This window comes from Anser cygnoides, chromosome 5 (genome assembly GCF_040182565.1).
Source record: "Anser cygnoides isolate HZ-2024a breed goose chromosome 5, Taihu_goose_T2T_genome, whole genome shotgun sequence".
In the NCBI taxonomy this organism is placed as follows: Eukaryota; Metazoa; Chordata; class Aves; order Anseriformes; family Anatidae; genus Anser; species Anser cygnoides.
The window spans coordinates 12869449-12895667 of NC_089877.1; the positions used below are offsets into that span (position 1 = coordinate 12869449).

The 26219-nt window shown below is 37.6% G+C and overlaps 1 protein-coding gene and 1 long non-coding RNA gene across 2 annotated transcripts in view; one reads left to right on the forward strand and one right to left on the reverse strand.

Annotated features, from left to right (window-relative positions):
- LOC136790896 (uncharacterized) overlaps window positions 1–23835 on the forward strand; it is a 41458-nt gene extending 17623 nt beyond the window's left edge. The window contains exons 2-3 of the long non-coding RNA XR_010831758.1: window positions 18343–18478; window positions 21206–23835. This is a non-coding gene — a long non-coding RNA (uncharacterized lncRNA). The remainder of the gene's footprint in view (window positions 1–18342; window positions 18479–21205) is intronic.
- Window positions 4217–23999, reverse strand: SPI1 (Spi-1 proto-oncogene). Its single transcript, XM_013193534.3, has 5 exons — window positions 23808–23999; window positions 17372–17465; window positions 10101–10288; window positions 5733–5889; window positions 4217–5064 (listed from the first exon to the last, which is right to left on the reverse strand). Exons 1-5 carry the CDS (start codon window positions 23850–23852, stop codon window positions 4748–4750), a joined length of 801 nt encoding a protein of 266 aa, XP_013048988.1. The 5' UTR covers window positions 23853–23999; the 3' UTR covers window positions 4217–4747.
- Between the last annotated feature and the right edge of the window lie 2220 nt (window positions 24000–26219).

Sequence of the window (26219 nt, forward strand, 5' to 3'; positions counted from 1 at the left end):
AATTTGTGGGTTCATTAGGGTATCTTTGGTTATTAAAAGCTTTACATTTTTAGTGGTTTAGGTATATGGATATGTGAAATTATGTGAATCTCTTTTGATTATTGCTTAGAACAAGGAAAGATGGTGAGATAGCAAGTCAACACACAAGTAAGAAATAAATGCAAATTCTTGGAATTTGTGCCCAGATTGCTGTAGTGAATGTGATATCCCAGTCTTCAATACCAGTAAGCCATCTATTTTGAATACTTAAGAGTGGGATTCCCATGGAGAAGATGCTGCTCTGGGCTTTGTCAAAGAAAAATGCTGATTAATTTGTATTGACTCCGGAGTATTGTTATCTATGGTAAAGTCTCTGCTGTTAATTTATAATATGCAATGGTCTCTGCTATTAATTTACAATATGCAATGAGAGTGAATTAGGGGAACAGAGTACTAAACTGAAATGAGTTGTCATGTGATACATATATTTGTTATGATGTTGGCACTGTAGTATGAATTAAACTTGATGATTGTGAATTGGCTTTTGTTGTGAGATTTGAAAGAGGGAACAAAAACATAGGAAGATGGCAGAAAGAAAAAGAGATACAAGGATACAAGTAATAAAACTGAACTGAGGCAGCAGGTTTACTGAGGAAAAAAATTGGCAAGCACAGAGCACAAACCCCATTGAAATAGGAAATGAAGACAAACAGATTATAAGTCTCTAGCAGTATATGAGTCTGGAAGTGAGGCTGTGAAGATAAAAGGTAATAAAGGAGGAGACAATAAAACAGTAAATGTGTTAGGATATGAATATATGTATTTTTCAGGAAATCTGTGGGATGTGATAAATGTGAACTGTCAGGTGGAAAACAAATGATAGCACCTTTAACTGCAGTTCTCCCTGCTGTAGATGAGTAGCAGCTGAGAACTAGAGAAGTCTAAAACTCTCTTGGGCTGGATAGAACTAAAAAGGATATGGTATCTCTGTTTATTGTTATAAGCAGATTATTCCTCAGTACAAACATTGCAAATTTTCTACCTTGTACAACTCTGGTATATGGTTGGAGGGAGTCTAATATATTGTAGGAGGTTCCGAATTTTGGATTTAGCTTAGTAATAACTTTTTGAATAATATTGTTCCACCAGAATTGATTAGTCAGCAGCTAATAAAACTGCTAGATTTCTTTAAAGTAGGCTGCAAAGATCATATGTAAATTGAATATCTAGCTGTATTTTGAATGCTTGCTATGAAAGAAGGATTGTTAATCTCTAACAGCAGTGGGCTGCAAAATGTTCCAGTAAATTTGTGCTAATCGTAGGTCATCTGTACAGATAATGACCCAATCTACATTTTTCCAGCACCTCTGCCTGTCTGTCAGTTGGACACTTTAAGAGAAAAGTATGCTTGCTTCTATGTAAATTTTCTGAACCAGTGATTTTGTTACATTTATTTTTATTTTTCTCTAAAACAGCCAAAGAGTTTCTTGTTTGCATATGCAACCAAATGGTGCTAATTCAGCTTGATTAGACAGCCTACTATCCAGAGCAGTTTGATTGGATGAGATACAAACGGTACTGTGGTGGAGAAGCATCATCATTTGGTCTCCTTCACAGCTGCAACACATGATTATTCAGACTCTTTATGCCACAGATGAAAAACCTAACCAGAAACAGATGGGGATTGAATATTTTTAGAAACAGTACTTCAAAGTATTGACAAGAGGAAGAGAAAAAGATTTCAACTTTGGAGAGAAACAAAATTGTAAGCCTGCTTGTTAAACTATATTCAATAATATTTAAAAAAAATATTTTAATTATAAATAATAACGTCCCCAGAAATACTTTTCCTCAGATTTTTCAGTTTCCATTTCCATGTCACTTGTGGACAGAACCAGTGTAAAATGCAAATTTTTCAATTCAAGCACAACCAGCTATTCTAAAATAATATTTTAAACTAATGCACAGACCTCAAATCACTCATTTAAAGCTTCTTGTCTTTTCTGATTATTTTAATTTTGCATTATTTTTCCAACATGTAATTGTTTTCTATGTGAGACTTGCTAGAAAAACAGAAAACCTGGTCTCTGAGATCTAAGAAAGCTTTTTACAAGCTTGAAATATGTTTAGTGATATCCTAAACATCTTCACAATTAGCTTACTAGTTTTCAGTTATCAGTTTTCCTGCAAGAGGAAATGATCCTTCTTCTCCAAACTACAGTGTCAGAAAATGATCAGTTCTGCTTTTCAGCTGTGTTTTTGATTAAGATATTTTTATGAAGAGAGGAATTAATCCTCCTGTTTTCTTGAACATCAAACCTGCAAGTCTGATAAGGGCAAATGTCTTTTATCTCTTTCTAGTAGCAAGTCAACGGTGTACAGTCATAACTACCAAGCAGAAAAGTCCTGAGTTTCTAGCTCAGGACTGAAGAAACCCTGATTATGTCAGTGTCAAGTGCTACAGTGTCTTGAGCTTCCAACCTACAATTACAATATGGATGCAGATTGAGTTTGTACAAGTCTTATTTAATGAGTTTTACATTATGTCCTGTAGGAAGTAAATTGTTACAATATAATTTTAGAAACAAAATCTCTTCTTAAATTGTTTCATAGCTTTTAACATATCCTAACCCTAATTTAATATAAAATGCTTGACTAGGAGAACATACATGACTCTAAAAGAACAGTAACGAAAAGTTAGGTTGCAAGATTTTTTGTAAAATGGAAATAAAATTTCTATTATTGTTGCCTTTGATAGTGATAGTCCTTGAAGCCCTTACTTACTTTTAACCCTCAGTTGATCTCTGGCACTGACTGACATATTTATTGTGTTCATCAACTGGGAACAAGATTTGGGAAGTGCTGCACCATGAACTTTTTAAAACAAAAGCTTCTTTCTCTTTGGCTGCAAAGATTCACTGTAGCCCATTGATGTCACCAGACTCTTCGTTTCCACAGTGAGACTGTTAGTGTAGATAAAAGTGACCATGTTTAGATGTAACTTACCCAACTCAGGTCTGTAAGAAGTTCATCACTTTCAACTCTTTCTGGTTTCAACGAGGAAGAAGTTCTGAAAAGCTCCAAGTTTAGTAGAGTCTTCCAAATTGTTATGTTTTGCAAGTTCTGCTACTGCTTAACATTGTTAAACAAAACCCTTCCCTTTATTTTAGACCTTTCTCTTTTCACCTCATCTATTTTGGAATTTAATTTCTCCCACCTAGTTTACTGTTTTTGTTATAACATCCCAAAATACATATTTTTCTATTGGTGATGGTCACAGGCTATGAATATATGCAGCGATTATGAGTATAAATAACTCATGAATTATTTTTCCAGTACTTCAGGTATGTACTGGAGTTGGGGTGAATATTTTGTAGCTTTGTTTGAAGTTCTGTAACTGTGTAACTAAACTATTAGAATGTAGAAATGGCATGTAGAAATGGCAAAAGAATGCTTTGTTCATTTCAGTCATTATGACATCTCCTGATTTCTGAGTGCTTAACCACAGTCAAGATATGTTAAATAATGTTAAATGTTAAAGTGCTGATTTTCTCAGTGTCAGTTGATGTAGGTTTTCTTATGTGTTTTCACGGGGTAACTGTACCCCATGGTACGGGGGTAACTTTACTGTTGCACGGGGTAACTTTACCATTGTATCTCAGGTGTTGAATTCTCTTTTATTTTGCATTTTGAGTGTAATTTTTACAATGCAGTTGTTATTAGTTACTATTGTTTTACAGTAGGGACTAAATTCCACAATTAGAAGCTTAAAAACCTGTTGAACTAGAAATCTGCAAAAACACGATTAAAGACAACTCATTTCCCATAAAGGTTCATAAGCTAAAATCAAGATACCACGGTGGAGTAAGCAAGCAACAGGAAAGAACAGGAGCAGGAAAATGAGTGAAACCACAGAAGAACATGGTTAATTGTTATGTTCTGAACCGGATAGAGCTATAAAAGGCACTCTTGGGATAAGCGAATAGAAGTTATTCAATTGGCAGGGCTTCATTGGCACAGGAAAAAATAATGATGATATATAAATATATTTTAAAATTGACTTTAGTACTATAGCCTCTTTCACAGTAATGTATTTCACTGATTATCTCTGGTACTTAGCTTGACAGCATTGATATGTTTCTAAGTAGGGACAGATGGATAAAGCCCTGTAGCCCAACATGCCTTTTGTTCAAGTACCACAGGAGAGCTATATCTGCATAATTGAATGCACGTGAGATTTGTTTGTGAAGTAATCATTTATTATGCAAACACTAGGACTTCATTATATCAAATTTTATTAAATATGTACATGTTATTACTATTTAAAAGAATGAGTATCATTCCAAGATCTGCAAACTTCTCTCTAGCCTTGAGAGCTGCGGCAGAGCCTGTATTAATGCTAGTTTCAAAGCTGTAAGCTAATGCAGTGTCACTGTGAATGACACAGCACCACCTTTGAAGGCAAAACTTCATCAGCTGTATTCTTTAGTTACAATACAATCAAAAAATCTTTCCTGACAATAACGTATTTGTACATTGTTTAAATTTCCCAACTCTGTCCAACTTGTAGGATGGAAGCAAAGAATTCTGTCACGTTTAGGATTCTCAGATGCTGAAGAAGGGAATTCGTACCAGAAACATCTGACGGCAAAGGCCCTTTAAAGGCAGAGAAGGGGGCACAGGAAGCAAAGAGAAAGATGCGTCCATCTACTCTGCTGGTATCCAGCCTGGAGGTCTTAATATTTTTCTTGCTTAGGGTCCCATGGCCTCAATGAGGATAATGCTTCCTATCAGTGACCCCCCTTCCCATCACCTCTCCACTAAACTGGTAGGTCAGCTTCTTCTTGACCTTCTTGACCTCCCCTGTCTTGCCATAGTTTCTCAAAGCCCGTGCCATCTTCTGGTAAGTCATTTTCTTGCGATTGCCTTTCTGGATGCCCCAGCGGTGCGCCAATGCTTCTTTGTGTTTGGAGGAGAACTGGAAAGTACCTTTTTCCTTGTCCACCCACCAGATGCTGTCCTTCATGTCTCCACTGCGAAGAAGGTCCAGAAGGAACTGATACAGACGTATCTTTTTCTTGCTGCCTATGTGAGAAACAGAGAAGAAAAGCAGTGGAGCATTAGTATTATTGTGTAGTCCCTGATGAAACAGAAGAAATTATATAGTTCATATAACTGTTTCAGCTAGCTTGTCAGTCACATAGGTTCTTCAGTTTGCAGCCTTTATAGCCATAGAAAGAGTTATCCTGTGAGGACATAACATGGATGGCTGTTCTGAGAATTAAAAAATGAGAATAAGGAATTCCAAATGAGTTTTGAAATTAATTTTCTAACTTGAAGATAATTAAAAACATTGTTAATTTGAAACTAATCTGAAGCTAATTTGGGCAGGTTATACAAAACCAAACTTTTAGGTACTGAGCAAACGCAGCTCGGTATTTTTAAAAATCAGTTCCTTGAGCTTCTTGCCTTGGTTTTCCCATCTGCTAATGGAAATTGGGATAGAAATGTCAAAAGCTGGGAAGAAGCCTGAATAAGCAGGGCAGGAGAAAGCAGGAGTACAAGAAGAAATGGTATTTGAGATACAGACGCGGTTATGGTCACAAAAGATTCAGAAGACAGGAGAGTGCAAGGAGACAGGGCAGTGGGGTAAAATACTAGCACAGCAGTTCTATTAGTTTATTCATTATTGTCATGGTAATGTAACAGCTGCTCAGCACATAGCACGGTAAAGTCCCTCTGTTTTCACTGACCTGTTTCACCATGCATAATTCCAGGCCCAGGGTCCACACCATCGGTCTCCCCATCTGATACCTCCAGTGGGGGGCTCTGCCTCTCTATGTCCTCCTCATCAGAACTGGGCTGCGGTGGAGAGGAGTACTGTAGGCACATCCGGGGCAAATAGGAAACCTTTGGGAGAAAAGAATAGCAGAGGGAGGAAGTAGTGATAGAGGGTGGGACATCAAGAGAAAAAGGAGATATCATGGAGAGAGTTACAGAGGAAGGGGAGAGAAAGCAAAAGGTGTATGAGATTGTTTAGAGTGAGTGACTTAGTCATTGACATTAAAAATAAATACTATGCAGCTAAAAAAAAAAACACGTAACAGTCAACACTTAAACGTGTAAAGATGCATCTCAAATAGGAGAGAAGGAGGAACGAAGTTGTGAAAGTCAGAACTTTCCCATAGGTTATATCCTATGCAAGTGGTACTGTACCCCTTCTCCCATATCTCCCCAGTTCAGTAACCTTCTCTTTCTAATTTAGACACATTTCTTCTTGCTGGGGGTAGAGAAAGCTGTACTGCTTAAGTAGGAGAACCCTACTTAAGAAGGTGGAAAAAGTCGCACATGGTACCAGGTTTCCTAATGGGCTAAAAACCTACTGCGTTTTTTTTTTTTGCTTTTTTTTTTTTTTTCTGGTTGAAGACAATATATTCGTATAACAGATGCCTCTGCCTAATACATTGATAATTATGTGAACATTTTTCAAAAATTACATTTTATACTCAAGCCTTCTGTATAGAAAATGCTCTGTTGGTACTAATTGCTTTGAAAATACTTAAACTGCCTTCGAAACATCGCAACATTCCTTCTGTGTAGTGATTATAAACCAAGATAACATTCTTCCTAATGAGTTTCTGATCTGTGCTGCTTATCCCTAGGGATTTTATCCCTAGTATAAAACTGCTTTTGAAATGAACTTTTTTTCTAACATGGCCTTTCTGGAACCACTCTTTCAGATTTTGCAGATCTGGTCAGTTTTGTCTTGGCATAGCCACTTTGACTGCCTTTGGCTTTGTTGTTCTCTTCCTTTCTCAGGCATAGTACCTTCTGACAACACTGAATTGCTGAAGGACTGCATCCATCTCTGGAGCCAGGGTTACACAGGTTTGTCAGCTTCTTGTCCTGAATCTCCCCCTTGAAGAGAGGAATAGCCTTACTGCTGGGGATATATCATATTGGATCATGTTCTCTTTTCCTACGTGCTTATCTGAAAATTCCTCATCAATGGGGATTTCTCATCTGCAAAGCTGGCAAGCTGTTTTCTGTGCTGAATTCCCTTGCCCTTATATAGAGGTCTTGTCACAAGCAGTATGGAATATACCTCAGCTCTGCAAATTCTCAGTTGCTGTCTAGTTTGCTAGGGATTGAGACCAGTTGCCAAGAATTATTGCAGCTCCTTACTGAAGCAGGAGAAATAAATCAGGCTGAGGGGTGTGGAGTAAGAACTCAATTTCAACATTTAAAAAAAGTTTTAAAAATCCCCCAAATTCAGCAGCAAATAAAACGTGTTTCTCATGAAATGAGCCAGATTGCTACTCCTGTAAGGTGAGCTCCTTCTGAGTTGCCTTTCATTCCTTCCACCGAACAGGGCATTTTGAGCCTGATTCCCTTTGTACAAGCTCACACGCTGAAGCAGGGAGTGGGTGTTCACTTCGTGAGTCACACCACCCACCCCGTGTCAGGCTTGGCCGAGTGGTGCTTTTCAGATGAGTTTTGCACCAGTCGAAAATGTCCCAATAAGGAGCGTGCCGAGCACTGGTTTTGGGGTGCAGCAGCTGGCGGTTAGTGAGTTGGCAGATTGGCTGGAGCCAAACGTGGCAGGAAGGCCAGGATTGGGTAAGAGTGTGTGTAAGCTTCCTGTCAGATCCCCAAGAGCGAAACTTCAGCCCTCACCACAGAGTCACCTTTAGCTTTTTTACAGTTAAGAAAGCTGCGGCCTCAGGGGTGGGAGGGAACAGAGAGAGGGTCATGGGGGAAGGGGAATGAAAAGGTGGGACAGTGTCTTTCAGGGGAGGAAAACAGATTGGTGCATCTGGAAAGGCAAAGGCTGTGGAAAGCTAGAGTGTATTGAGGAGTGGGAGTGAGTTCCTCTGGGGCTGGAGGGGGAAGGTGGGAACATGCTGTGAGGGAGGAACAGGGTCTCAAGCAAAGGAGGTTGCTCAGACTAACCTGAGGACTATCCTAAGCTTCCCCTGCACCACCCCTCCTTTCTCTATTTGCTGTATTTTTGCTTACGCCCACTTTAGCAATGCCTGAAACTCAATGTAGGTCAATACATACAGAGTTGCAGAGGTCCCACTAGTGTGTTTGAAGAAAACAGCTCATTAATACAACTCAGAGAGAGAAAACTTAAACTGCTAGCTGCTTTCCATATTCTGGTGTTGTCTCAAGACCTGTGGCATCCACTTGTGGTTTTCCTCTTTCTAAAACTCTTCACAATTTTCCAACCTTTCCTTTCATTCTCCCTTCAGAGCAAGTATTCTCTTCTTCATTTAGTACTTGAAGAGACCACCTGTTTGAAGGTCCTGTTGTCCAAGAATAGTTTGAGCTTTGAATTTGATTTCACAAAATAATGTGGTATCAACAGAAAATCAGAGAAGTATCTTTTCATGTTCTTCTTTTATTTGCAAACTGTAACTATGACATTGCATGAGAGCCATGGGTGCAGCTAGTAACTGGCAAATTCAGCTGATGAATAAACTTTGCTTCCTGCTTCTCTTTCCGTGGAAATGCCTTGAATAATATAGTATATGCCACCTAAGTCTGTGGCTGAGACACACCAGAGTCTGAACCTCAGAGCATGCTGAATACCACTTGCATAAGCTACAGTAGGTAAAGTAAAAGAAAAAAAAAAAAAAAAAAAAAGAGATCCCCAGCTGGTAAGGAAGAGGAGGGTAATGGTGACTATCTCCTGCAGCTTGGCATGGGGTGGGGGAGAGAGAACACAACACTCTATTGAAAGTTACAACAAAATTAGTTCTGTGTCTGTACTCCTGAAATGAAAGATGGAAATTGAGTAGACTGAAGTAGGTTAAGCAGAAGCACCCTCTCTTGATTTTTGGTGGTGCTTCCAAGGACACTCATAACATATCTAACTTTTCTTCTTTGCCTTTGGTTGGGTGTAACAGTTGGTTGTTATGTGTTAGCAGTTGCACTGAGCAACTGAAACGACTTGAAGCTTCCCACAGGCTTCTGTTCCATGAAGCGTTTTTTTATATTTGTAACTTTCTGTTCCTAATTCTTTGTTTGTAGCTACATCTTATATTCTATTCCTGATTTTTTTTTTGTGTTGTAGGTAAGAAGTTTGATGGCTTGCAGTAAGTCAGTTTCCTGTTGATAGTGTTAACTTAATCACTCTTTGTTTCCTTGTGTTTAATTAATACAGTATTTGCTTATAATTTCAGTTTGCTTTGAACAAGAAACCTAAAATAACAATTAGATGCATGCAGTTTTTCTCACAAAATCTTAGCAATGGCACCATTATATGCAGCAGGGTAATCAGCAAACAGTTCTGTCTCTGATCTCATTCCTACTCTGTCTTGTATTCAGCATATTATCTGTATCTTGCCTGCCCTGGGAGACTCCTTGGCACAAAATATCCCAGCTTTCTGATTGCTTCCAATAATGACATGCAGCATAGTCTGTAGGATCTCAATGCCCACTTCGCTCTGGTGTCTTGGCAGTACCGTGGAACTCCTTATAATTTCAGCTTTAGTGATCATTCACTGACACTTTGGTGACTGCTGCACATTGGAATGCCTATTTTCATGGGCAGATGACTGTCTTTTTGTAAAATCTGAGAAGAGACGAGATACTGTGCTTCAGGTCATGATTTAGCTTCTTTTAGATAAAATCATGAGTAGGTTGGCCCTAATGTGTTTCTCTGTGGTAACATTACTGATGACTTTTCTTTGTTATTATTTGTTGCACAGGGCAGGTAAAATTGCCAGGGATGCTTGGAAATTTTTAAAATATTCCTACCACAGTGGGGCTCAGAATGTTTCCCAGGAGGCATGGACACCTTTGCTATGGCAGTGCACAGCTTCTCAGGCCCAGTTCCTCTGCAGGATTTCAAAGCAGTTGATTTTCATTCCAAATTAAACACAATTCTGAAACTATCTTTTTATGCACTGTTTGAGGAACTTGGCTTCTCGTCGTCCAGATAGAAAGAAAGCTTGAACCACATTTGTCCTGAGAATGAAGAGTTTTATGTCAAGTGTTGGACAGCAAAAATTCATATAATTTGTTTCAGCAATCTCTTGTATGCATTCCCTGACACATTCTGTTTCTTGCCCTTAACTATCATCTAAATTCTGCATAAGGGTTGGTAACCATACCTGATGGTTGAGTCCAATATGTGTAGTTGGGATTGCAGAATCCAAGACATGCATTTGTTCAATCTCCATGTGCCTGTAGAGCTGCTGCAGCTGGGGAGGCTGTACACTCTGCAGTTCTGTGAAGTGGTTGTCTCCAAAGGTCTCAAACTCACTGTGCATGTGGTGTGGATGATATTCCCAGTAATGATCTAAAGAAAACAGCAGCTTGTCTGTCATTACAAAAGTAAGAAACATAGCACTTACCAGTCTTTTACTGGTTCCTACTCCCACCACTGTCCCTTCTGCCCACTCCACGCCATCCCTGTAGACCTGTCTATCTCTGGTGACAATCTATATAGATTCCTGTAATGTTTCTCTTCCTAATCTCCAAGGTGCCTGTGGCTGGAAAGTAATTCTTAGGCCACTTTAATTAGGACAATACTCGTAGATGGAGTGATGGATTTCAATGATAATATAGCAGAACATGCAAAAGACATTAATGCTGGCACCTTTCTCAAGAAGAGACTCTAACAATCTTATATTTTCATTCTTGAGGCAACAAATTATACTGATTTACATATTGTCAGATTGTCATTATAGTTTTTTTCATGGTATGGAAATGAGCAGATGAAGATGATCTGATCATTCTACACTAATCTTCAATCTTTATTTTCATCTGCTAGCAAAACTTCAGGAACGCTACAGAAAAAGCATGGGACTTATCTCCTGTAATCATGTGTTGGTATGCACCATATTTTTCAGTAGCAATACCAGAGAATAAAAGAATAAACAGTTTTGTGTATGGTATTATGCAATTCTAATTGAATTCTAATTGTTGAAGCAAATTCTAATGTAGCCCCTTTCTCTAGGTTTTTAATCTCTCTATTAAGCTAGAAATTTCTGTGACAATTTCCTTTTTTTTTTCAAAAATTTAAAAAGTACTCAGATAATGAATATACTGCTACTTGATTTATTTACTGTTATGATTCGATTAAATTCTATACAGTTCTCAGTTTGAGATTGTTGTTCAATATAAGCCTCTCCAAAATTTTCAAAATTTTCAAATTTGCTGCTCAGAATTTAAAATCTGCTAGAGCAAATTTGAAGCATTGAAAACTCTATTTCTGTCTCACATACTGTAGCTGCACGTATTTGCAATTATGCACGTATCTGTTTGTGCTCTTTTTTAAAAATCAGTCAGCATCACGTCCTCTGCTCTGACTGAGCTTGGAACTAGCCCTCCATACTTTAACTTCTCATGCATCGTTTTGTGCACAGTGAAAATTTCTTTATGATTCAGTGTAACATTTATAATTTATATCTCTTGTTCCAAGTTTTCTTCCTTTGTGTTATTATAAATAATTTCTTTCCTACCCTTCATTATTTTCAGGTTGTTACCATGTACACTTACAATCTATTTCTAATTATCACTTAGCCCAGCTGCATGTATTTAGCTCTCAATCTTTCAACATAAATCAGTATATTCAGCCCCCTAATCATGCTTGTGCACTCCTCCAAGCTCCCTCCCAGCTGTTGACAATGTTCTGATAATATGAGGGACAGAGCTGAACATATTGTTCCAAGGGTAGTTGTACTGAAGGAATAGAGAGGAGCAATTGTCTCATTCTGCAATATGACGCTATTGTGTATGACATTATCTAATGTCCTGAGAATATTATTTCTTCAGTACCAGTTTTGTTCTTTCTCTCAGCTTCTATCTCCTCATTCTTCCTCACTTATGTTTCAAGCAATTAGGTGTAGCATCACTGAGGATTTGAAAACCAGGATAGTGACTTTGAATGTGACTTCCTTTGGAGGGAACCTGGTGATATGTTTATTACATATCTGCATTTATAACATTACAAAATACTTGTACATATATCATTACAACATACTTGTACTTGGGAAGCTGTAAGCCCTTGTAGCTGCCTTTATGGCTCAGGCCTGTAGAAAGGTATATGTAGAAATATATAGAAATATATAAAATACATCACCACAATGTACAGTTTAAATGTTCCCACTGTGTTTCACTCACTGTGAGTCTGACTGCACAGGTTATCACAGGTTATCCTCCTGGTAGGAGGCTTTGGGCACTTTCAGTCTGAAACTTATTTGTGTAGTTGGAAGACAGATACACCCTAACTCATGTTTTTACTGGGCTAAATTATGGAAGATTTCTCTACTTAGAGCCAACCATGGAGGCCCGATATACCTCTGGTAACCCATATAATAAATTGTTAAGAATACATCACAGGAGTAATCTATACTCATGTTCCTTAGAATAATCTGGCTTTACTCCTGGTGCAGAAGGTCCTCTCTCAGATGTGAACGTATCTGTCAAAGACCTCTTGTCTTTGACGATCTAATACAGCAAATGAGATCAGTGTGTAATCATGAGCATGACAAAGCCCAGGCAAAACTCTCTGAGGCTGTCAACAGTAAGTCTTCAGGTGTGGAATGTCTTACTAGGAGTAGCTGTGGTGGTCAGGAGTCAAGACAGTACATTTCCAACATGCATAGCCATGAGTATTTGTGCAAGCTCCAAGTGGTACACTTCTGATTCTTTTTAAATGCTTTTATCAGCAGTGATGTTTTTGTACTTCAAAATAAGTTTTAGTCTATTGGAGCCTATAACAAGGTTTCTGCTGCCTCCAGAACTGTTCTTTTGTACTCTTTCTTGGCAAATAAATTAACCTGTATAACACTGTTTATGCATACTAGTGTTAAACACTATGTAACATTAAGCCTACTCATTATTGAAGTCATTTTTTATTGAATTATGTCCTGCTGTAAAAGTACTACTATGAATAATACTAATAGCACAGCATTTGAGGACTTACAGTGATCACATAATACTAATAAGTTACCAAATGAATCTGTCAGAAACTACTTCAACACAAATTTATGTCCAAAATTGTGACTGGACAAAAGTCCTTATTTCTGTTTTAGTTATCGATAGTTTCACAGTGATACTTAGGAAAAATATATAGTTTTAGTTGCACTGAAAATGAAATTCCAAATTCTGTGTCCACAAACTCCTTTGCAGTTACCCTTCTTGGCTAAGTTATTGCACATTAAAAGATTAAAAAAAATCTAAATATCAGTATCTGCAGGTATTAGAGTTATCAGCTGCACTGCAGCTATTTCCTTCTGTGTTCTTGTTACTGTTACGTTAGCAATGCACAGTAATTCTGATCTTTTCACAAAAACATAAAGGTGGAGCAAAGAAAAAAGAAAGGAGAGAAAGATTCTAGAAATGGAAAGTGTCTATTCTTTGGGTCAAGGAAAATGTTATTAAAAACCAAGCTATAGGTATACAATGGAGTCATTATGAGAAATTTCATGTGAAGTGAAAGAGGATGTGAAAAAAATTCTCACTTATAGAGACATGGAGATCATGTTTGTTTTGGTGTTGTATGTAATGAAAGGTTAGAGGAAGGACAGTCATGAGTTCTAAACTCCCTCCCATGTTGGGAAGCAATACTGGACCTAAAGGCATTATGCCAATATTCGCTGTGGAGGTAGATTCACACTCTACAAGTAAGAAACAGAACTGAACTTTCTGGGTTATCCTATGCCCAATGTAAATTTCTTTGCTCCTATTTTAATAGAATAACATCAGGACCAGGAGCTAGAAGGTGAAATAGGCTTAGGAAAAGTATTTATTATAAAGTGGGGTAACAGGCTAAATCTGCATCATGCGGTGTAAAACCTCGCAGAAATTCATGAGCCAGTTCTCGAACCGGAAGCACGATAGCTCTGTCAGCACAGCCCTCTGCCCGATCTAAGATGACGACTCTGTTGACATGGCTCTGCTTGAGAGCTCCGAGCCAGTATCTCTGAGCAGCCAGTTCTGCTCTGTGCTGCATAGATAGTCCAACTCATTTTGAGCTAGGAGAGTGTTTCTCACACATCACCGCAATGTACAGTTTAAATGTTCCTATGTGTTTCACTCATCTGAAAAAAACAAGCCAAGAAAAAAAAAAAACACCAGAGGAAATGAGAAAAACATTGAAGGACACTGAAAAATGCGTGCCTTGATTCCCTGCAGAACCGCCCTCTGTTGAGTGAAACGCCGTGGCAATGCGGCAGTATAATCTCTAATGACAACAGAATCACATTAGCTCTCACTTTACAAATTAAAAAACTTCATGATTTTAATAATGCCTAATGTTTGAAAATCCATGAGTCAGGCCCCAGCACGTCACGAGAATGGCTTCAAAGTGAGGGGATTTTTTTAATGAAGTCTGGAATTCTTTCTATTTGCCTTATATTATTTCCGACTAAGGTTCACATGTTTGGACTTTCCTCCACTGCTACATGGGCTAAAATCCTAAAAAAAAATAAAAGCAGAGTTTCTTAAATTAGCATATTACTTCAGGAGGTGGGAAGAAAATAAAATCCCAGCCTACAAAATCTGGTAAGTTCCACGAGTCTAGCAGCAAAATGAACAGTGGTCAAAATTCAGCTTCACACAAAAAATATTTTTATTTAACCAATGACATTTAGTGAACTTAGAGACAAAACTGCAGTTGAATTTCTGAATTTTGTAATTACTAAGATTGCAGTAGTGTTACAAAATACGCTATATTACATTTACAGACTTACTAGCCTACAAGCTCAGGGTAGGGTGATGGACTAATACATAATCACTCAAAGTAGTTTCTGCCTTGTATGACTGTCCCTGTGTTTATTACAGTATTTACAAAATAATTAAACTGCATTATGTAAAATAAATGCAAACAATGCATGATGTGATTGAACATAGGGATTTTCTGTGGTGTATTTTTGTGTGTCTGATTTAGTGTTCACTTACTGGCAATGATCTCCTACATATTAAACTAGTGTTGTGTGCACTTTGCTGCCAACTCAAGTAAACAAGGCATAAGGGTTGTCTTCAGCATTATCTTTTAGAAAAGTGACAGTAACGTGTGTAGCATAGATCAACAAATTAACCTGTTGCCATACCTCTTTCACAAAATTAATTTGCTAACAGTGAGAGAGAGGTAGTCTGACTCTTGAGCAAGACTTTGTTTCTTTAGTAGTCACATATCTGCGCAGTCAGAAGAATTGCTCTGTCTTGTAGTATCTATTTGTTTTATCTGGCAGTTTTTCTTGGAGGTCCACAGTGTTACTGAGTAGACCTGCAAAATTATATTTTATATATTCCCAATGATCTCACTGTACCCCAACCTGAACACTCTTTCCTCAATTCTGTCTTACATATTTCTTCTTTTTCTTACCTAATTATGTTCTCACCTCTTTCACTTCAACACTATCACTGCAGCACCTTATTTATTAATTTTCCCCATCATTTGTTAATCATTACACTTTTACCCTCATTATTCTGAACATTTAGTAATTTGTAATATCCCTTTCCTGCACTTCTGCGTGGCTTTTCTCAAGACCTACTACCTTTGTCATGTTAAAAAAAAAAAAAAAAAAGCCAAAGTTGGGTTTGTCAATGTTTATAGAAAAGAAGAAAAATGAGTTAATTTGTGTGTTTCACTCCCCTCTGTATGCTGTGGTTGCTCATTGTTGTCTTAGACTGTGAGCAATTCAGGAGAGGATAAGGCACATTAGATATTTGGACACAAGCAACTACATTGCAGGCACTTTCATAAATAAAAAATGGATTGAAATATTCAGGCTGGGATAAAGTTGCCTCTTGCATAACCACTTACTGTAGGAGTTAAAACATTAAGCAGGTTTTTTTGGAGTCTTTTGGGCCAGTACTGGTACTGCTTAGGCCATAACTCATATAGATGACTTTGAGTTATTGTAGTGTTCATTATTATGAGTAAAAACATTCTAATGATCTGAACACTGTAGCTTAGACACAGCCTTCCAACAGAAAAAATGGGCAGTAAAACAGGTGAGATGATAAGTTTATGAAAGATAAAGGGGTGTTGTTGCTTGAGGTAACCTAGATTTAATGACAGAAAAGTTCTCTCCCAGTGCTTTTTCCTACATGACATCTTTTGTATTTATTGTTTAATTGTCACAATTGCCTTTTGAGATAATAAATTTTATCCCCATTTTATGGGTGTGTAAACAGGTACAGTTTGTATTGTAAAAACCCTGAATTTCCATGTGGAATTTGCTGGGTTTGATTAATGTGACTTGACAAAGGCCATGAGATAACTTATAAAAAATGAATCGGTTCTTTGTTTCCAGGCCTTAAGAATATCATTGGTGTTTCTTAAATGCAATGTACTGAACAAATTTAGGTAGGAGTCTTTTCCAGGTAAATGCCCAGAACAATCCTATTCTGTAACTTGCTGTCCCTTCAGGTAGTTTCTGTTGCCACAGATAAAACAGTGCTATGCTGTGAAGCTGTTAGATGTCTTAAATTGAGTAGTGATGGGTCTAGTTGCTATATCAATAGGAGTCTTTTAGGGAAACTCCAGGATCAGAAGGGACTGCCACAAGTGATACAGTAGAACGGTGCTTTTCCTTCTTGAGTCAATATTGACCCTGATATTTCCAGGGTGGTGTTGCTGGACCATTGTATTGCACAGGAGACAAAATTCACAGGGCTGGACTATCCCTTCTATGTTGATTTAGAGCCCAGTCCCCACAAGATGTGAAAATATATAAGACACCAAACCTTTAAATCACATGTATAATGTTAACAATAATTTATTTTACTTTAAGCTAGATTTATGTACAAACAGCTACAAGGAAGTTTTACGTAGATTTAGAGAGAGGAAGTACTTGTGTGTACTGGAGGAAGAGTGAAAGTTTCAGCTACATGTGGCAGCATGCAAAAGAGATCAAAAGAAAGAGAGAAAGACATGGAGTTGAAAAAAGCCAAATGCCAGAGAAACAGAATTAAAATGAAGGCACTAACAGAGTATTTGGGACCTAAGTCAAATAGGAATTGGAGACAAGAATGCAAGAAGTACAGTATTGCAAATTCATGTCCTCGGAGATTTCTGAAACAAGCAGAGTGGTTTTGATCTGTAGAGGAAAGTTAAAACACAGTGAAGATAATGAAGGATAGAGATCATGAGGTCCCACCTTCCTGGTAATACACTGAATGTCCTGGAAGCTCCTTAGACCATTCAGTGTTTTCTAAAATTCTATTTCAGAGAAATCTGTGTTGCAATTGCTGGATTGGAACAGTGCCATTAAGCAGAATAGATTGTTGTTGGTTTCTGATCTAAAAGTATGTGCCTGTACATTATAGATCACAGCAGCATATTTGTTCTTTTCCTGAATGTCCTAAAATCTTTTTCCTGTGGTATACCATGAGACTTTATGCTCCAAGGAGATATTTTTTAACTTACCACCATGACTCTCTCCATCACTGTTGAGATACTGGTAATAGTCATGGGGCTGTCGGTAGAGGTCTGACTCATAGGGTACCATATCTTCAGAGGGCTGTAACGAGAAAAGAAATTTTTAGAACTGTAAGCTTAGACAAATCCATTCAAAATTTATTCATATCAGTTAGCGAAGAGGAGATGCCAACACATTTTATATTGCCTAGAGAAAGAAGGGGAGGCTTCAAGTTCTTATTGAACCAGCAGAAATAAAATGCTCAACACCAAACACTGTTTTGCCAAAAAAAAAAAAAACAAAAAACCAGAAAAAAGAGAGAAATCCATCTCTTTAGACCCAGTGAGAGCTTCCTGCTGTCTGTGTAACAGAATTTGTCCTGTGGTATTCTATAAGTTCTTGATATCCCACCTTCCAACCTTCTGTCCAGCTATCTGGGACATAAGGACAAAATACCACTACACAAGCACAGAAGAGAAAACTTTTATTTGGTAGTGACAGACATTTATTCTTTTTCATCTTGTACACAACAGAGAAAGCAGAAACTTGACTTGCCTAAGCATCTTACTTAGGGTGTTTCTAGGAGGTGACACTAAATGGTGACAATTTGTAGGAGGGTAACAATGTCAACAGAGGAAAATGAAAATGTTTTCCTTCTCAGTTTTTGTCCAAGATTAAGTCTAAACGTTTGCTGGTTCAAATCATTTGTATAGGGCTGTTTGTTATGCACAGAGAAGACTTAGCAAGTCTAAATGTGGGGCATACATTGAGTTGTATTAGACGCTTTGCTGCAGAATTGAAGTTCTCCCTAACTTCTTAGAACAGGTGACGTAGGGCAACTTCCCTGCTTGTCTTCCTTACCACTCTGAGTAGTCCAATGTGAATACTGTTTAACTTCTTATGTTGTTCAGTAAAGGTGGTCTGTTATTTGTGCACAATTCTTTTGCTTCATTTAACATTTACTTTTTTTTTTTTCCAGAATGAAGAATTAGAGCGAGTTAAGTTCACTACAATAATTTCATCCCCTCTGAAAAGTGTTCTATGATGTCAACAGCAATGTAGAACTCAAAAAAACCTTCTTGCTATGTGCTCTGAAAGGAGACTAATTCTACGAGGTACTAATAGAACCATTTTTCTTCTGTTAATGTCTTTAGCATAACTAACTTTAAAGAAAAGGACAAATATTAAGAACAATATGGTAACTCACATGATAGATGTATATTATATGTGCATATGTTTATTCCTTCATATATTCACCAGTATTTTGTAAGCTTAGGCAATGGTGACAGCATGCCAAAAACACATGCAAGCTTCTCTTTTTCTTGCTCCTTTAGATTGCTCACAAAATGAAACCTGTGGCAGCATCTGCCATTAAAATCCAGACAGAGATAAGCAGCTGGCAAAAGGAAAATATTTCTTTCTGGTGAAAACTAGATCAGAGTTGCCATTTCTCATTAGCTCTTGTCTTTAATTCTTCTAGTTAACTCCATTGTTTCATTCTGCTGGAATTCTGTATTAAAAAATTGTCCATTTTCTAGGGATGTGATTTCTAAGATTTCTATGAGGAAAATAGATCAAGAAAAACAGGGAGTTGCTCCCAGAGGGTTAAGATGTTAGAACAGAAAAGAATAGAAAATACTTTTAGAAAGTACTTTGGACCTTGTTAGATCCTTAATGGCAGCTGTGTACTTTATCAATGTATCATATTAGAATGTGCTGGTAAGATTGCCTAAAATATTATGACTTCCAAAATACAACCTGTCTGGTCATCAGATCCATTGAATGCTCAAAGCCTTGTGAGCAAATCAGTTGCTTACTTGTCAGCTCCCAATATAATCTATAATATATAGTGGTAGATAGATGTTTTGGGGACATCTTGAGAAAATGATAGCCCACAATAAAGACAACGTAAGGAAAAGTTGAAGTAAAGGGAGTAAATCATGATTTAATTGTATCCACAGCAGGGATAACATTGAAGAGACTCCTTTTATTTCTAGTCTCTAGGTAATAGGTCCAGTCTCCCGCTCCAAATCAATATGATTCCAATGGAATTAATGAGGCTGTGTTTTGCTTTCTTCATAGACAAAACAGGGGGATGAAGTTCTGAAAGGAATTTCTAGTTTTCATTATCTTCGTAAATTAATTCACCCTATGCCCCCATTTCCATAAATATATGCTTTCTGTTAAAATTGTGTCAGCCTAAAGAATACCAGCATTAAGTTTCTGCCTTTATGGGATAACAGCCTTCATATTCAGAAATGTTAATTTGTCATAACTCAGAGGAAAGCAGTCATATTCTGTGAACAGAGAGACCTCAACATCCAAATAGAAAATAACAACATACTCAGTGGGAGAAATCTAGGTTAAAAAAGTCATATAAATATATATCATTTGAAAGAAAAATCTTTGTTTCCTTTCAACTCAAATATGAGAAACCGACTAAAAGTATGCAAATTTTCCATATCTAGATTCATCAAAAGTTGTAACTCTGATAGATATTTAGCAAAAAGTAAAGAAACTTCCAAAGAAATCAGTGTGCAGTCAGTTTAAGCTTAAATTGCTAGGTATAAAATTTTTACTGCTTACAACAAAAGCTCTATCAGTCACACTTTTACAAAGCCATAGCTTGGCAGGAAGCCCAAGCAACAGTCCAAAAATAGATAAATAGTATGAATTTTAGGCATGGCAAAGAACGCTTGACTTGCCTAGTTGCATTCTTCCTTAGCTATCTTCTTCCCTAAGATTTTCCTAATCTTCTTCCCTAAGATTTCTCAAACTCCCACATTTCAGTCCAACATACCCAGTAACAGTCAATAGTCTTTCACAGTCTGAGAGCTAAGAATGAAGTATTTCAACTGTCAGCTAGTTTTTCAAGTTCAGATGCATATGTTCAGATGCATTCAATGACCAGAGCCAAGGGAAGGTGTGTTAAATAGTTAGACTCTCTAAAAAAAGTGATTTCCCTAATATTTACAGATCTTGCTGACTGCAGAGAGAGTTGCAGATACTCAGCATATTAAAAACAGTCTGCTTTTACACTGATCAGTTTTATATACTCTGTGTTGAAAGTCTGGAACTTAAAATCTTTTTCCTATGGATTGTAGGAATTTTCTTCCTTGATTTTTTTTTTTTGCTTAAAGGTCCATTGGATAAATATGTGTATGTCTGTCTGTATTAATTCGTGCAACCTAGACCAATCCATCACCACAAAGGACTTGAAATGGCACCATTGTCCATCTTGGTGTCTGATCTTTGAGGGTACAGAAACTAATATGGGAAGATTTATATCAAATATTATTTAAGTTTGTGTATCATATTTTTCTTGATTATCCTTATCCTATGGGAAGGTGTGATACTTTGCTTTATTAATTTGAGAAACTGTTTCCAAGAACCTGTTTTAATCTCTCTCTAACTTTTCTTCTGTAAGATTTATTAAAAGCTCATTTTTCTCTATTTAGAAAGAAGAGGTTTCGCCATATGCTGCTGTTGCCTCTTGCACCAATCATTACCACTTATTCTGTCCTTCTCTGGAACCTCCCCACCCACCCACACATTTCACCATCTTACTTACTAACAGCACTGCCATGACACTGAACTGTTTTGTTTGCCCAGACAAAAGGCAAAGAATGGCTTATTTTACAGTGCCATTTTTAACTGGTCTCAATGGGTATTTGTTCTATCAAGTGTTTTCCTGTAAATACTGAGAGAAAGCTTTGTTAGTAACTCATAGCTGTTCCTGAAGTTGATCTTCTTTCCTATATGCCCTGAAGTGCAGGGAGTTACCTAAGACCATATTCCAGCATCAAGAAAGATGTCAACAAACAGTATTCTGTCTGTCACAGACTTTGGTAAATGGAGAGTTGCTTCCATCTTCCTTCTTTGCTCTGAAAACCAAGGGAAAAGCCACAAAACTACTTGGAGAAAGCTTGGTTGGCATCAGTTAAGAGTGATACAAGAGACTCAACTGAATAACTACCTGAACATTCTTGTTATTTACCAGGACCTTGTCAGATGATTCCAGGTAATCATAAATTCACTGAATGCTGATCTTTTTTTGTTATCCTGACACAACTATTCACTGGCATGTGATTCAGAAATACTCCACACAGTTTCCAATGATGTGCTTCTGAGACTAGTTTTAAGGCCAAGACTAACCATATTTCCTTGGGAAAAAATTTACAGTATATTTTAGAAAAGATGAGTAAATATACTAACACAGTCGTTGGGCCAGCCTCACTGGACTGCTGTGCTAAAGCAGTTATATGGAACAGAGCACTTCTGAGGGACTTTTTTGCCTTCAGAGATGTGATTTCTACCGGTGGCTACTTAGGGATTCACATGTAACTGGGGCCCTCTTTATGTAAAGATGTATTTGGTTTATCAATTTTCTGCCCAGTAGCACAACTAGATTCTCTCATGCATTGGAAGGCTTGGGCCCACGTTGCGGAACTCTTCCATACAAAGATTCAGAGTCTTCGGAGAAAGATGCAGTACTCCTAAACCATTTAAGCAGCATTTTCCAAATGAGGGGTAAGAGTTTCCTACCGAAGTCGAGAGGAAGGCAGTTACTGACCCACCCTCAACTGAAAGGGGAGGGGCAGAGGAGGGAAGTGTTGCTTCACAGGAAGCCCTGTCTAGAAACTGGCTAATGCCTCCCCTCAGAAAAAGTCCCAAGGGGCACAGACATTTGTAGTGATGCCATGCGGGGTTCAAACTGACAGTGTTCAAAGTGCGCTTAAAACAATTCCGAAAGTAAAAAACACAAAAGTATTGATTTTTGAATGTATTAATCACAGCAATCAAAACCAAATTGCGCTGCCAAGTATTCCTGTAAGATGTAATCACATTTTCACTGCCTCTTGTATCATTTACCTGAACATGGTTCAGCCAGAATATTAATTGCAACACAAATTAGCATATGTGCGAGACTGTTAGAGTTTAACTCCATTTATTCATTTTATGCACTAGAATTCAATACTGAAATAAAAGAAAAGTTAGCTATGAGTGAATGTGTGGACAGAAAATCTACAATAATAATAACAAAAATGAAATGCTGGTTTCTGGGGTAGTTGAGGACAAGGTTTGGGTGGTTTTGGGGGGATTTTTTTTAAGCTCCCCAAGTAACATATTGAGAAATCTATGTGTTATTTTTTCATTTTCTCAATTTCTTTTTGGATTCCTATCCTGACATACTTACAATAGGTGCACTGGGCAACTTGGTTTGTTCAAAAAAAAAAAAAAAAAAAAGAAAGACAGAAAGAAAGAAAGAAAAGAAAAGTTATTTTAGGGTCTTCTCACTCTTTGGGTAGATAGTGGATTTCAGGGGCACCACTGATAAACTGCTAGAATACAGGACCTCCCCAAAATAAGAAAAAGTATTTTTTCAATCAGTATGGATACCAGTCAGGAGGAGAATTCAAAGGGCCATCTTTCTTAGGGGAAGATAAAGAAACATGGCTTTAGCCTTCAGTAGATGGGACAATGAAAACATGACATGAATGGGACAAAGAAAACATGATATGAATTTTGTTAGAAGGACTATTGGATCTACAATGTCTTTTTTTCTCTTTTCTGGACACACATACCAAGTACTATAAGTCATCAGCCACATAAATCACCTTATCTGGCATCTCGTCAGCTTCTACAGGCTTTATAAAATCTTGTTAGGGCCTCTTTTACCCATTTTGCTTAGAAGTTTCCTTTTTTTTTTCTCAACAACAGGTTAGTGCCATTATGTTCTTCATAAAGACTATCTCCGAACTCATGATGGGATACATAAGAGTAGCGTTACCAATACTTCAGAGTTAAAGAAAGGATAGAACCAGCCTCATAATCATACAGAAGAACTTGTGTCTAACAGAAAATATTGAAAGACCCAATTAAGAGCTGCGTGATTTTCCCCTCATTTACCAATTGCTTTTTTGAGCAAGTGAATTCAAGAGAATTAGTTCAAAAGAAGCTGAAGCTAGAGACTAAAATGCCATAATTACAAAGAGCACAGAGTCCTAAACTTTGCAATACGTAAAACCTGTATTCAGCAACTCTTCTCTCACAGATTGGTAGAAAGTTAAATATACGTAAACTATGTCAGTCTTTAGATCATTAAAAATTACAATCTGAAGCAAGACTCGGCCTTTTACCACAAAGCTGGTGCTGAAGAAAAAAAATTCACTGACTTGCTATGCACATACCATACAAAACTACCATACATTTAATCTTTGAAAACAAATGGAGATCAAGATCAGATACAAGTATAGGGAGGAAATGTTAATTTCCCATTCATTGTAACGTCGTCCCTAGCTTTATATATTGACTGGAGCCCAACTTCCTGGCATAACAAATACAGACCAAAGGAGGATATTCTCAAATAATAAAATCTGGTTTACTCTGTCTTTTGCTACTGAGCCCAGTGATCCATATTAGGAATAAAGCCCATATACTCACAGGGGGAATGAGGGGAAATCCTTCCATTTTGCAAGCTTGCAACATTCAGCCAACTTCTGAGTGAATTTTTCTTAATTCAGTTTTCAAACATCCAGAATATCTGACTTGAAAAATCACATGAAACAAACAAAATTAAAAAACAACAACAAAGAAAAAAAATAAGAAAAAAAGAACAGAAGTGAGATCCTTGGACTCCGTGAAGTCCCTTCGCAGTGGTGGATCTCAAGATATGAGAAAGACCCTAACAAGTTTTCATAGTTTGCCCTAATAGGTTCTGAGGTGAACTTCTTCCCGAGTTGTATTTGAAGTTCCTGATTTTATCAAATGTCTGTAAAAGGGAGATAGCCCTTGGGTCTATCAGTGCGCTGTGACATCACAGCTTTTAGCCAGTTTGCATAAATCTCATTTCAGGGAGCTGCGGCAGTGTAACAGGAAGTCTGCCCCGAGCCAGATCTGCCATGGGCAGGTGCTTACTGTATAATCAGCAACCCAGAGCCTGTGCCTGCTACCAATAAACAAGCATACGGGTACAGTGTGCTGTGGAAGCCTATGTGTTTCCCACTGTGGAGGAACCGTAATGATGGTGCTGCTCTCTGGTTTAACGATCATAAAGCCTGACAACTTCTGTGAGGACAGTGCAGTAGCATAGCCTTGCTTTAATAACAGTCCTGTGTTGGAATTAGGTGGCAGAACTTAGAATGAAAGAAAAAAAAAAGTATACAGTATCAAGTACACAGTCTTAAGTTTCTACAAAACACTGCTGTTTTTTTTTTCTACAAAACCAGTGTTTTATAGAAACCAAGCCCATGAGACTTTCTTCATAAACTTGGCTATAGAACAAGATTATTCAATGAAAGATACCGAGTCCTCTTATTTGTTTCTTGTGATTTCTCTTCTTTTCTAGGTACTGCAAGGAGAAAGCAAGTGGGAGAAAGGAGAAAGAGTTACATGCCCCAAATAATGGCTTTATTTCTCATAGAAAAGTACCTTTAACAGTGAGTAGAGAACGAGATTTGTAAACTTGTATCTGAACAGTCAGATGCTGAAACTTCATGTAGAGATTTTGATTCAGTTCTTTCCACGTTTTTTCCCTTCTCTTTATCCCACTTATACTTGCTACTGCTTTGGCTACACTGAATGTGTGTCCTTTTTACCAAGGTTTGGGCAGGAGCAGTGGCAGGGGCGAGTGGGTCACCATTCAGGATGCAGAGGGTGGGCCCTTGCTGCAAGGGGAGAACTCTCTCATTCTGCAAAATGTCTTCTTGCTTTGCATTTAGTTACTAGTATCTTGGAAAAGTGAAGTTTCTTTGTCTGGGTTGTTCCCCTTCAATCTATGCCCATGTGCCACAGGTTCTGCTTTTGAAAGTAGCCTGTTCACCACTCACCTGGGTCTATGTGTGAGGGGGAATTTCAGCCACTACAAACTTCCTCCCTCATACACTGGTAAAACCAGAGGCCACTCACAAGTTCCTCTCGTTCCCCACCCTAAGGAACCCAACAAGCAAACCATATTAACAATTGGATAAGATCAAGATCATGATGAAAGATTAACTCTTGAAGCCCCAGACTGAATTTTACTAGCATCAGTTGATCCATAGGCATTCCATTCTTATTTTACTGGTACCATGAAATCTTGACATTAAGCTAGAAATAAGCAAGCTGATGAACAGTCCAATTCTGTCTTGAATGATGATTCTTGAGTCTCCTTTTGGATAAAAGCTTGGAAGTGATAAGATCCATGTGGGGGAACAGGAGAGAAGACAAAGTACAATCCTGATGGTAAAATTTGGTGAAAACAGAACAGAAGGGAGTGAACAATAGCATACACAATCTTAAAGTGGGTCATTGGATAATAGGTGATAAAAGTAATTGTGGAAATGGTATGTGTATTAAAAAGACTGTTCTGAACAAAGATGATATGCAATCTGATTCTCAGTATGCTGAAAGGTACCTTAAGCAGCTACTGGAAGGTTTAAAAATGTTTTGCAGAGAGGGTCTTCTATTAAGGTGGAATGTAACTGTGTTTAATACACTGGAGGATATTTCAGCACTGTCCCTTAGCACAGGAGATTGCCTAATAAGGATAGATATTTTGTACCAGCCTTACTGCACTCAGGGAAAGCTGGATTACCAACATTATCAGCATTAACAACTGTGTCTAACATATGAGCGATCATAAACACATGAAGCTTATCAATATAAATCTTCAAATTTATTCTTTATATAATGAATTAGAGTAAAACAATTGGCCATAAAGCTTGGGGAAGAGCAGAAAGTCCAGAAGTTGAATAAGCTTCCTAGGAAGGAAAGAATCTCTATAAATGGAAATGCTAAAAGTTAAACAAAATGCTCATTTACACTATTATAGCTATTTAGAAACATCACCAGTACCAATCTTGCTAAAATTCAACG

What these genes read in the sequence shown, in the direction of transcription:
- SPI1 (XM_013193534.3), bottom strand. Translation starts at nt 23,852, where the DNA reads ATGTTGCAAGCTTGCAAAATGGAAGGATTTCCCCTCATTCCCCCT. An exon ending in GATTTCCCCTCATTCCCCCT is followed by an intron (nt 17,466 to 23,807) that starts GTGAGTATATGG and finishes TTCTCGTTACAG; the next exon opens with CCCTCTGAAGATATGGTACC. An exon ending in ATATTGGACTCAACCATCAG is followed by an intron (nt 5,890 to 10,100) that starts GTATGGTTACCA and finishes TTTCTCCCAAAG; the next exon opens with GTTTCCTATTTGCCCCGGAT.